Here is an 11,682-nt window from a genome sequence, read left to right as displayed (position 1 = left end):
TGTGTGTGAGGAGAACTAGCATGTTTTAACTCCAGGAACATGAAGAGGAACTACCCAAGTTCTTTCTCTGTAAGTGGTAAAACCTGAGAGTTTTCTCTTTTTAATTTCTCTTGATAGTGTTTCAAATAATGATTTGTATAATAAATAGAGCACTTGAAAACTGCAAATATTATTTGGTTTGGAAGACATAAAATAAAGTATTTTCTAAATTATATTTTCCATATTAGGAATTATTGATTAGTGTCTCTGATAAACCATTAAAATGCTAAGTCACATATATTCTGAAAATAAAAATATGCTTCCAAATGTTGCACAACATTATTTTTATATTTATACCACTGAACACACACATCCTCTTAGTCATACATAATATATATATACTATAAAAACTTAAGGATATAATTGAAAACTTGGGCATGGTGGTATATGCCTGTAATCCCAGCAGCTTAAGAGGCTAAGACAGAGAGATTTCAAGTTCAAAGCTAGCCTCAGCAACTTTTCAAGATCCTATCTCAGAATAAATAATCAAAAGTGGTGGAATGTTGCCCAATAATTGAGCAGCCCTGGTTTAATCCTTGACACCAAACAAACAAGCAATGGAATAATTGAAAAATGTATTTTTGAACAAAACAAAGGAAGAAGATTAATATTCAAAATATTTCAATGAATCTTTCCTACATGATTAAATATATTTCCTACAGTAATTGACTTATGTGCATGTGTATCAGCTATATAATATCATTCCTGTCTACCTACATATCCTATTCCATGTTTTGCATTTTATTCTTGTTATCTTAATGTGAATTTATTTGTTAGTATTCTATGGAATTTCTGTGCAAACTACTTTGGGTGTTATCTAAGTAAAAGTTAAAGTAATCTGAAAAAAAGAATTTTAAACCAACAAGAAGCAACACAAAGAACTATTACACACTTTACTTTCATACACCATGCAGATGTCCCCAAGGTCCCTGTGTTCCTATTGCAGCAGTCTCAATCACAGCAAATATCATAATGCAGTTATAAGGACTCTATGTGCTTCCTGTGTTCTTCTCAGAATTCAGCAAACTCTTCCTGGGCTAGCTGACTCTTTGGATGAAATTGCAATTGACAGAGCAGAATAATTATGAATCTTAGATGCATTTGGACTCTAAATGCCAAGTACTCACTCCTGAGTGTCACCTGTTCTCCGTGATAGGTGCAGTACTGCATCTCTCCTTGGCTTCTCCCAACCACTGTGTGTGCAGCCAGGGTGGATCTTTCCAGTCAACCCAGTGCCATGTGGGATGTGGAGAGTTCAGTCACCATTGTTTTATGTGAGCATGGTGCCTAGCCAGTGGGAGTAGGGCCCCAGGGAGCCCAGATCTCAGCCTGCAGAGACAGCAGGAGGCCTGAGCCCACCACCAGGAAGTGTAATCTGCAGAGCCCAGGAGAGAGGACCTGGCCATGTGCCAGCATGGACAGTGGATGACACATGGGAACTCCTCTGCTGGGCATTGACTTTAGTCATTATTGATAAACTAATGACACTGAGGAGAGAATGATGGTGCTCACTATGTGTTTTCATCTCTGCCCTCCTTCACCTCAGTGTGAGTTAGCTGTATGTGTTTGTATGGATTAGTTAACATTAAGAGTGGTGGACAACTCTAACTCATTCACCAACCTGTAAGAGGGAAACATCTAAAACTACCTCCAGTTCAGCAGCAAAAGTTTCTTATCATTAAGATGAAATCCACATGATTTAAAATTAACCTTTGTAAGAGTTTATGGTTCTCAAGTCAGTGTGAGTTACCACATTGAATAATTGTACAATTTCCAGCTACATCTTTCTCCAAAATACTTTTTACTTCAAATTCGCCACTTAACCCATTACACACATCGTCCCTGATTTCAGTCACTGGAGAACACTAAATGTATTCTGTATCTTTGAATTTAAATATTTGTGAAATTGCATATAAATAAGTCACTCAGTGTATGATGTTTATTCTGGCTGAAGTGAGTATAACATTATTGAAATTAGTCCACCTTGTAGCTTGTATCATTTGTTTATTTCTGAAAGATGAATGAAAAACCATTATTTGCATATGCCAGAAATATTTTAATCAACATATCTAATTGTGGACATTTTTTTCATTCTCTAGTATAATTTGACTGAATGTTTGATTATGTTATATTTTGCTATATTTGACTTCTCTAGTAAACACTCTACACTCTGTAAGATTATGTTTAGAACCTGTTTCGGTGAGCTTTGCATTGCTGTGACAAAAATACCTGAACAAAAACAAAAAACAGCCAGGCACTGTGGTACATGCATATCACCCCAACAGCTCCTGAGGCTGAGGCAGGAGAATTGCGAGTTCAAAGCCAGTCTCAGAACAGCAAAGTACTAAGCAGCTCAGTGAGACCCTGTCTCTAACTAAAATAAAAAATAGGGCTGGGGATATGCCTCAGTGGTTGAATGATCCTCAGTTCAATCCCCAGTACCTCAAAAAGAATAATAAAATTCCTTAGATGCTCTCAGCCACTTTCCTGATGTCTCTGTGTGAAATGCTTAGCATCTCTTTAGGTGCTAGTATCTACTACAATTACACCTTTCTTGTCCCTAGTTTCTTAAACAATCCCTTTAAAACTCTGATCCAATTAGTTTTTTAACTCTACTAATATAACAACTGCTTTTTTACAATGCAATATATCTCTGGTATTAATTTAAATATTCTAAAGTCTTTATAAAACTTAGAAAAGTCTGAGTATTCTGGCATAATAGTCTCAGTCATGAATATTACCATAAAACACATAGAATAAGTTACTACATTTTCTTGTTGGTTGCTAAACTCTCACCAAATTTCTAACTATGTGTTGTTCTAAGTCTTTTGTCTTCTGAAGTTTTGATTCTACAAAGCACTGAAAAACATAATCACAATAAAGTCTCTAACAATTACTCTTAAACATTGTTTCCTTAAAGGGTAGAGTTGATATTTCAGGAGAGCTCACTTTCCAATATATATCTTTCACATAATTTATATTCCTATAAAAATATATTTCTTTGTTCATGACTAATACAGAAAGAAAATGTTTTTGTAAATTCTGCAAAAATTTTGTAACATTCTCATGCACCTCCAGGGTTTTGTGTTATTTTACAAAAGATTTGAGATGTCCCAAAGTTCTTACACCAATGTTTCCATTTTTCATATCTTTTGGTACCAGATCTTATGATACAAAACATCTTAAAACAGGTGTTAAATACCCAACAGATTTTATCAAGAGGGACACCTTTCAATACAACAGGTGTTTGCTTCTTAGTTTGAGTCCATGCCACTTGTTCAGTCTTGATTTTTTTTTTATGAGTCTTGTTAAGGAAGTCCAGTGCTAAGCTGACATGATAAAAATTTGGGCCGACGTTTAGAATGGAGTCAAACTAAAAAGCTTTTTCTCAGAAAAGAAAAAACCTATAACATAAAGAGACATCCTATATAATGAGAGATAATCTTTACCACATGCAAGTCAGGTAGAGCACTAATCTCCAGGATATATAAAGAACTCAAAAAACTTAACTCAAAAAAATGAGAGAAAAAAAAAACCCACAATAATCCAATCAACAAATAGGCTAATTTTCTGAACAGACACTGTACAGAAGAAGAAATACAATTGATAAACAAATATATGAAAAATGATCAACATCTGTAGCCATTAGAGAAATTTAAATTAAAATTATTCTAAGATTTTATCTCACTCCAATCAGAATGGAAATTATCATAATACAAATAAGCATTGGTGAGGAGGTGAGTAAAAAGGTACACTCATTCAATGCAGGTGGGACTGAAAATTGGTGCAATACTCTGAACAGTATGGATATTCTGCAGAAAATTTAGAATGGAACCACTGTAAATAATCTCAAAGAAAGGAGACAACAAGGTGCAGAGCAGGAAAGGAGGCAGAGTGGCTCCTTGTGCAAGCGGCCACATTTATTTATAACAATAGGTTAAAATTAGATCATTAGTACCATAACCAGATTATTGTTTAGAGTATCAAGAATGTTGCTTATTCTGCAGTTACATTTCACAGTTACAATATGCCATGTCAGGAGCTTTGTGCAGTTCTCAAGAAAGTTTGTTGTCTGAAGTTACTATTAGGTGGGCAGCTCCAGGAGCACTGGAGCTTGATGAAACATGGTAGTTATCTAGCCAACAAATTTTTCTATTCCCAGGATTTATGTGCCTAAGATCAAGATGGAAACCCTTGGGAAGAGCATTGCTACAGTCGCCAGACATCCCGTGGCTTTAACATGCAAGTTTTCTAGCAGCCAGGCATTCTGCACCTTTGCACAGAAACTTCCTAGCCACCAAAGTGCCACAGTCATGAAGTTTATCAGAAACCCAATCTCAAACACAGAATTTCTACAAATCGCCACTTGACCCAGCTATCCCACTCTTTGGTTTATATCCAAAGGACAATGTCAGAAAACTATTGTGACACAGCCACATCAATATTTATGGCGGCTCAATTCACAGTTGCTAAACTATGGAACAAACCTAGGTGCCCTTCAACAAAATGGATAAAGGAAATGTGATATATATAAATGGAATATTACTGAGCATTAAAGAAGAATGAAATAATGGCATTTGCATGTAAATGGACAAAGCTGCAGAATATCATGCTGATGGAAATAAGCCAATTGCTAAAAACCAAAAGCCCAATGTTTTTTTTCTGATAGATGCTGATCTGTAATGGTGGGAGGGCTAGGGAAGAATGGAGAAACTATAAACTGGACAGAGGGGAGTGAGTGTTGGGGAGTTGGGATGGGAAGACAGTAGAATGAGGACATTATTATTCTATATACATGTGTGATTGCTCCATACATGACTCTGCCTCATGTACAGCCAAAGAATGAGAAGTTGTGCTCCAATTATGTATAATGTGTCAAAATGCCTTCTGCTGCCATGTAAAATGAATTAATTAGAACAAATTAAAAAATTACCATCTATACAAAAAAGAATTGGTGTATATAATTTAATTTCTTTTTAATTTTTTACATTCATTTAAAATTAATTTAACTAGCCTTCTCATCTATATAAAATGTCCAATGCCACTCACTAGGATTTAGTAAGTTATATTTGTACAGGAAATGCATGTAAATGTGGAGTGTACAGAATTTATCTGGGGTTCTTTGAAGGTCTTTTTTTCTGGCAGGGAACATTGGAGCAGTGAGAACCAGAAGCCATGGGACACAGTGTGGGGATGTTTGGATCCTGTTAAGCAATTCAAGGCTTCCTGCAGCAGTCAGTGTTGGGGTGCTCATCTGCTCCTACCACAAGAATTTCCTTGCCTAAAAACTTTAATAAGTGTATTCATCAATTAGTCATATATGTTTATTATTTTGTATTTCCTTAGGTAATAAGTATATTTATGTTTTTCTCCATATTTTCATATTAGTGTAATGGTGAACAAATTGGTTTTCAGAATTTGTAATTTAAAATCTTGAATGTGATATTATATAAATATTTTTTTCATTGTGTTATATAAGTAATCCTAGATAAACTTGTTCTTAAGAATATGTCAGTTATTATTGATAATTATCAAAGTATATACCTGTGAGGACATTAGAATACTTGGGGAGAAATAACTTGTGGGAGGTGATGAAAGACTGCCCCAAGACAGGTGTGGTGGTGCAAGCCTGCAATCACAGTGCCTCAGGAGGCTAAGGCAGGAGAATCAGAGGTTCCAAGACAGCATTAGCAATGGAGCAAGGCCTGAAGCCACTTAGCAAAACCCCATTCTAAGTAAAACACACAAAAAAAGGGGCTGGGGATGAGGCCTTAAGTTCAATATTTGGTTAAAAAAGAATAATAATAATAATAATAATAATAATAATAATAATAAAAAACAACAGAGCACATACACTGCCATAAGGTTTTAGGGAACAAGTACAGACAGATGTACTTTAAGGAGTACAATAAACTGGGGGAGATTTAAGAGTTGACCCAGGTCAGACATTTAGGCCAAAGAATAATGGTCCACCATGTCATAATTTTCAGGCATGACACGTTAGCATAGATGTCACAAAAGTAAGATGTGTGGGAGGTAAACCATCAGAGCTGACCTGCAAGTCATGCTGCAGGCTTTGTCCCCCACGCTGAGTCACTCATGGACATAATAACAGACTGGCAGCAGCCACTGCCAAGGAAGCACTGGGTGCTCTTCCTTGTGGATGGATTTGACTGTTGGGACACAGGGTGTGGTACACATGGCCCTGTTTATTCATAGACAAGAAATTACTCTTCTCATATTCCAAATAGATTAATTATAACTTCTTTAGGATTTAATTATTGCATATATTCAAAGTAGTTAAATTGATACAGTTAGGTACCACAGTGCCTAGAAATTTGCTTGACACTTCTCTGAATAATAGCAGATTATGAGTGTAAGTTTTCTTCAGATTTGATTGGTAATGTTTTCTTTGTGACAGTACTTGATACAGGTACTCTAATGTATTTGATAAATCTTTAATGCATGGCTCCACAAATGATTTCAATAAATATATTAAATTATATTTAGTAATTAAAAGACTCATTGATTAAATTACACATTTTATAAAGGATTCATGAATTAATAAGGTAAATGAAAATATAAATTAATAAAAAAATTCATATTCAAACAAAGTGACCTCAGAGTAGGCAGTTTAACTTGTGTCACCCCAATATGAAGAGCATTCGACCTAATCTTGAACCTTCACTCACAGAAATTAGGATGATGCTGAAACACATCTTTATCATTTCCCTGAGAACAACTGTCTTTGCATTATTCTCCTCATAGCTTCCTTTACCTGTTTGTTCCTGAGACTGTAGATGAGAGGATTCAGGAAGGGAGGAACCATGGTGTAAAAGGTAGAGAGAACCATGTCCTGGAGTGTGTGAGACTCTTCTGAAGGCCTCAGGTACACACCTGCACCAGAACTGAGGAAGATGGAAAAAACAAGGATATGAGGGGTGCAGGTGGAGAAGGCCTTCGATGAGTTCCCAGTGGGAAATTTTAGCACAGCAGAAAGTATGCGAATATATGACATCACAATAAAAAGGAAGCAACCACCACAAATCAATACAGCAGAGACAAGAAGGAGGACCAGGTTACTGGTGGTCTCAGAGCAGGAGAGCTTCAGCAGAGAGGGGACATCACAGAAGAACTGGTGCACCACGTTTGACTGGCAGAAGGACAGCCGGAATGTGTTCCCCGTGTGCACAACTGCATACAGCAGACCACTGAGCAGGGAAGCCAGGGTCACGTGGACACAAAACTGGGGGTTCATGATGAGCGGGTACTGGAGGGGCTGGCAGATGGCCACATAGCGGTCCCAGGCCATGATGGTGAGAAATAGCATCTCCACATATGCACAGAAAATGACCAAGAAGATCTGTGTTGCACAGCCAGCCACTGAAATGGCCCTGTTGCCAGTGAAAGAGTTGACACAGGCATTGGGGACAGTGATGGAAATGTAGCACATGTCCAAGATGGACAGGTTCCTGAGGAAGAAGTACATGGGTGTGTGCAGGTTCTGGTCAGCAGTGGTGACAGTGACGATGAGAAGGTTCCCTAACAAGGTACCCAGGTAGGTAATTGGGAATACTGTGAAATAGAGGAAACTCAGATCCCAGCCATCAGGAGAGGCCAGGAGGAGAAATTCAGTTACCATGGTGGCATTGGCCATTTGCTGGAAATTCTGGTTTTCTGAGAAGAAGAAGAGATAAGAGGGAGGAAGAAAAAAAAGAACGCAATGAATACAATTACTTGGGGCTGGGATTGTTGCTCAGTCAGAGCACTTGTCTAACATGTGTTAAAAAACATCCATTGACAATAATGATCATTTGAAAAAATGCAATTACTTTACATATTCTTATTCAAAGTATTTTTCGTATATTTGGCAGTTGCTTTCCCTGCAGAGGAAGGTCACTCTTGGTTTTCTGATATGTTTACTCATTTCTGAGCAGAGTGCACCTCCCAGTGCAGATGTGGAGGTCTGCTGCCCAGGGTCTGGGTGTTACCTGCAGGGCTTGTCCTCAGCTCCCCATCAGGCCTTTGCTGACCTCCTGAGACTCCCATGTGGATCATTTCCAGGGGTTTTCCCCTCTTCTCCTTCATGGCCACCTGCCTGACAGTGCATTCTTTAATATTCTCCAATTTATTTACCTTCATTTTAGTGCATGAATATAATTTCCACATTAATTTGCTATTGTATTCACACTTAATAATGTAAATAATAATTACTTTCTACTTTTTTTAATATATAGGAAACTATTCATAATGGTGGAGAATATATCTCCATGAACACGAAAAAATTGGGCTTATTTGGAAAGCATTTCAAGAATTCACTTTCCCACCCAGGCTCACAGGTCCAGTGTTGTGAAAACTGAGGTGACCTGACTGCACTTGGACTTGCCTGCAGTCCCCCACTCTCCCTGCTGCTCCCCCAGGACATGTATGGTGCTGTCTTATGGCCACATGAGCACAGCCAGACCAGTTCCAGCCCCCACTGAGGCTTTTTCCTCTCCAACTGAGCAGCATAATGTCTTTTCAACCTCTAGGTTCCAGCACAACTGACATTGACCTAAGCTTCTACCTTTACCTTGTTATATTTTTATATCATGTTCAGCACCATGAAGTTGAAGCTTCTTTTGTCCAAAACATAATTTGCCTTAGTCTTGGTGACACCTTCTATTATATTGCTTTCTTAGCAATGTCACAATCCCACAAACTGAAACTGGCTGTAAACCCTAGAAGGAAGGTTTTGCTCATAGTTTCAACACTTCTGATAGCAGTTCAGTCCAGTTCACTTCTGAGTCACCTGAGTCATCTCCTCAACCCTCTGCAAACTGGTGTCCTCCTCAGCACCTTGTCAGGTTAACCACACATGCTCTTAGAAAAAAGACCTTCCTTCTAATCCTGCCTGAGCTCTTCTGGAAGTCTGTGTGTCTCCCAGGGTAATAGGTGGGTGGTCAGACTTAGCTAGGTTGCTATTAATTTGTGGTGAGTGTGAAGTTCAAGCGGTCAGTCTACCTGCAATCTGTTCCTCCTGACACACACCTGACATTCATCCTGAGGGACCCTCTTGTTCACTGCTGACTTTTTTTTACTATGATGTATTAATTTCCTATTTCCCTTTAGTAGGTACTGGGCTTTAAAGGATACACCACTGGAATCTTTACTCTGAAACCTTCTTTATAATCTCTAATTATTCTTCCAATTTTGTTGAGTTTTAGAAATCAACATGGTATACAACCTTTCAGCCAATCAATATATATTCATCACCCCAAGTCAACTGGTGCAAATTCCTTGATTTGGGACCTTGTATTATCCATCATTTTACCTTTCAGTAGCAGTGCATGACTTCCTGCACAGTGGTTAATAACCTATCACCTGGTGGCATTGTTCAGACCACTCACTTAGGTTGACTTTCTTTATGCCACAGATTTACAGGTGAAGAGCTCCCAAGCAGGCTCTGCCTTTTCTGCACTGCTGTAGCACACACAGTGCAAGGTGGTGTGAGGTCAAGTGCACTTGCAAATTTGGATGTCTTTAAAGCAGTACTACCCATCAAATATTACTAAGGACATAAATATGGTGACAGGTATTTCAGACCTTGAGGATTTGAAAAGAAGAAAAATTATTGTTATTTTAAAATGAATTGATTACCATTAGAGGACAAATATAGTAACACAATATATAAGGTGTAAATATATATGACAAATTGAGAATGTGATGAGTGATGAGATAATTCCATATTAAAAACCTAGCAGCTTTTTCCCCTTCTATACTGACTTCTGGGCACTTCATGGGTGATTGCTGACCAACCCCAGGCATTAGTGACAAATATTAGTTGGAAAATCAACTATCTGTTAGGATTTGGAAGCTGGTGTAGAATCACTTGAGACATTTTCTTTGTTTCACTTTTTTAATACTAACCCATTCACTGTCTTTGTTTTTGCAACAGAATTTAGTAATTTCTCTAGTAAGTAGTTTGAATTATATCAACTTAATTGATGTCCTTCTTTGCTTATGTGGTTTAACTACAACTTGAAAACTTCTCTAAATTTAACTTAATTTTCTCATGGATGAGTCTCCTAGAAAACTTCAGACAATGGATGTGATACAGTAAATACATGAATCATCACCTAACTTTCATAGGTCCTCAGAGTATTCCTTCAGATCTTGAAAATATGAATACTTTATGAGCCTATATTTTGAGAAATAACAAATAGGCATTAATTTTTGTAGTTTGACCTCCATAATTTTAGAGTGTTCAGAACTACATTCTCCCTTTTGGGTGAAAAATGCTTGTTGAAACTTCCCTTAGAAAACCCAAAAGGTGGGAGCATAAAGAAAACCAAGATCAAATATCTTGAGGGTCTGAAAAATAAGTAAAAGGTAATATTAGCATATGGTTAATGCCAGAAGTATGTAGAGAGACTGCTCCAAGTGCTTCCCTCTGTAAGTGGGGACAGCTGACATTTTTCCCTTTGGGTATTTCTCTTGATAGTGCTTAAAATAAAGAAGTGTATGGGAAATGGATTGCAAGTAAAAATGCAAAGCATTGTTTGGGTTGTAAGAGATAGGAATTGATCATTTTCTAAATTACATTTTTCTGTATTAGCAATTATGAATTAATGCTGTTGATCAGTCATTGGGGAATGCTAAGAAGCACTTATCACATCCTGAGCTTGAAAATGTGCTTTCAAAGGCTGCACCACTGTATTTTTATATTTTTACCACTAACACACAATCCTCATCACACCTGATATACCTTTAGTATAAAATGAGAAAAATTATTGAAAAGGAATCATAATTGTCATTATGACAGAAAGGTGAAGTTGGTGAATTCAAAATGTTTCAATGACAATTTTATAGGATATTAAAAGTTTTATTTTCAATGCTACTGAAAAATAAGAATATCATTTGCTAAATGAATTCAACTATTTGGCAATTTTCTTTCTGTCATGATATGAATGTATTCCTGGCCACCTCTCTTATCTGTGCAGATAATTCTGTGCATTTTCTAAGTGTGAGGTCAATAAAATAATTTGAAAAGCATAACTTTAAACCAAAAAGAGGCATCATGAAGAGAGATGACATTATATACTTGAAAACAACGTTCATACATCTACAGCACTCCAGTTACACTAATAGGAAAGCACTAGAAAACACGGCAAATACTACACTGTTTACAAGACTTCTCTGTGCCTGTTCTTGCAGAATTGACCAAGCATTTCCTGGGATACCTCACAATATGAATAAGATGGCAATTTGCTGAGTAGAATCAAAATGAGGCTCAGAAGAGTTTGGACTCTAACTGCCAAGTACTCACTCCTGAGTGTCGCCCGTTTTCGAACTGGGAGCAGAACTCTGTCTCTCCTTGGCATCTCCCATCCACTATGTCTGCAACCAGATGGGTCAGTCCAGCCAGCTCCGTACCATGTGGGATGTGGGAACCTCAGTCATCTCTGCTTTATGTGAACCTGGTGCCTGGCCAGTGGGAGCAGGGCCCCTGGGAGCCCAGAGCTCAGCCTGCAGAGACAGCAGGAGGCCTGAGCACACCACCAGGCAGCAGCACCTCCAGAGCCCAAGAGAGAGGACCTGGCCATGTGCCAGGGTGGACAGTGAATGGCACAGTGGGACTCCTCTGCTGGGCATCACCGTAAG

The 11,682-nt window shown here is 37.8% G+C and overlaps 1 protein-coding gene across 1 annotated transcript; it reads right to left on the bottom strand.

The window, feature by feature from the left end:
- Window positions 1-6,763: 6,763 nt before the first annotated feature.
- LOC143641722 (olfactory receptor 14C36-like) lies at window positions 6,764-7,696 on the bottom strand. Its single transcript, XM_077109512.1, has one exon. The coding sequence runs from the start codon at window positions 7,694-7,696 to the stop codon at window positions 6,764-6,766; it is 933 nt and encodes a 310-aa protein (XP_076965627.1).
- Window positions 7,697-11,682: the final 3,986 nt, after the last annotated feature.

Source organism: Callospermophilus lateralis, chromosome 5 (genome assembly GCF_048772815.1).
Source record: "Callospermophilus lateralis isolate mCalLat2 chromosome 5, mCalLat2.hap1, whole genome shotgun sequence".
Classification (NCBI taxonomy): Eukaryota; Metazoa; Chordata; class Mammalia; order Rodentia; family Sciuridae; genus Callospermophilus; species Callospermophilus lateralis.
The sequence above is the reverse complement of the archived record's forward strand: the minus strand, read 5'-3'. Positions and strand labels throughout refer to the sequence as shown.

Coding starts and splice junctions, on each gene's coding strand:
- LOC143641722 (XM_077109512.1), bottom strand. CDS start 7,696: ATGGCCAATGCCACCATGGTAACTGAATTTCTCCTCCTGGCCTCTCCT.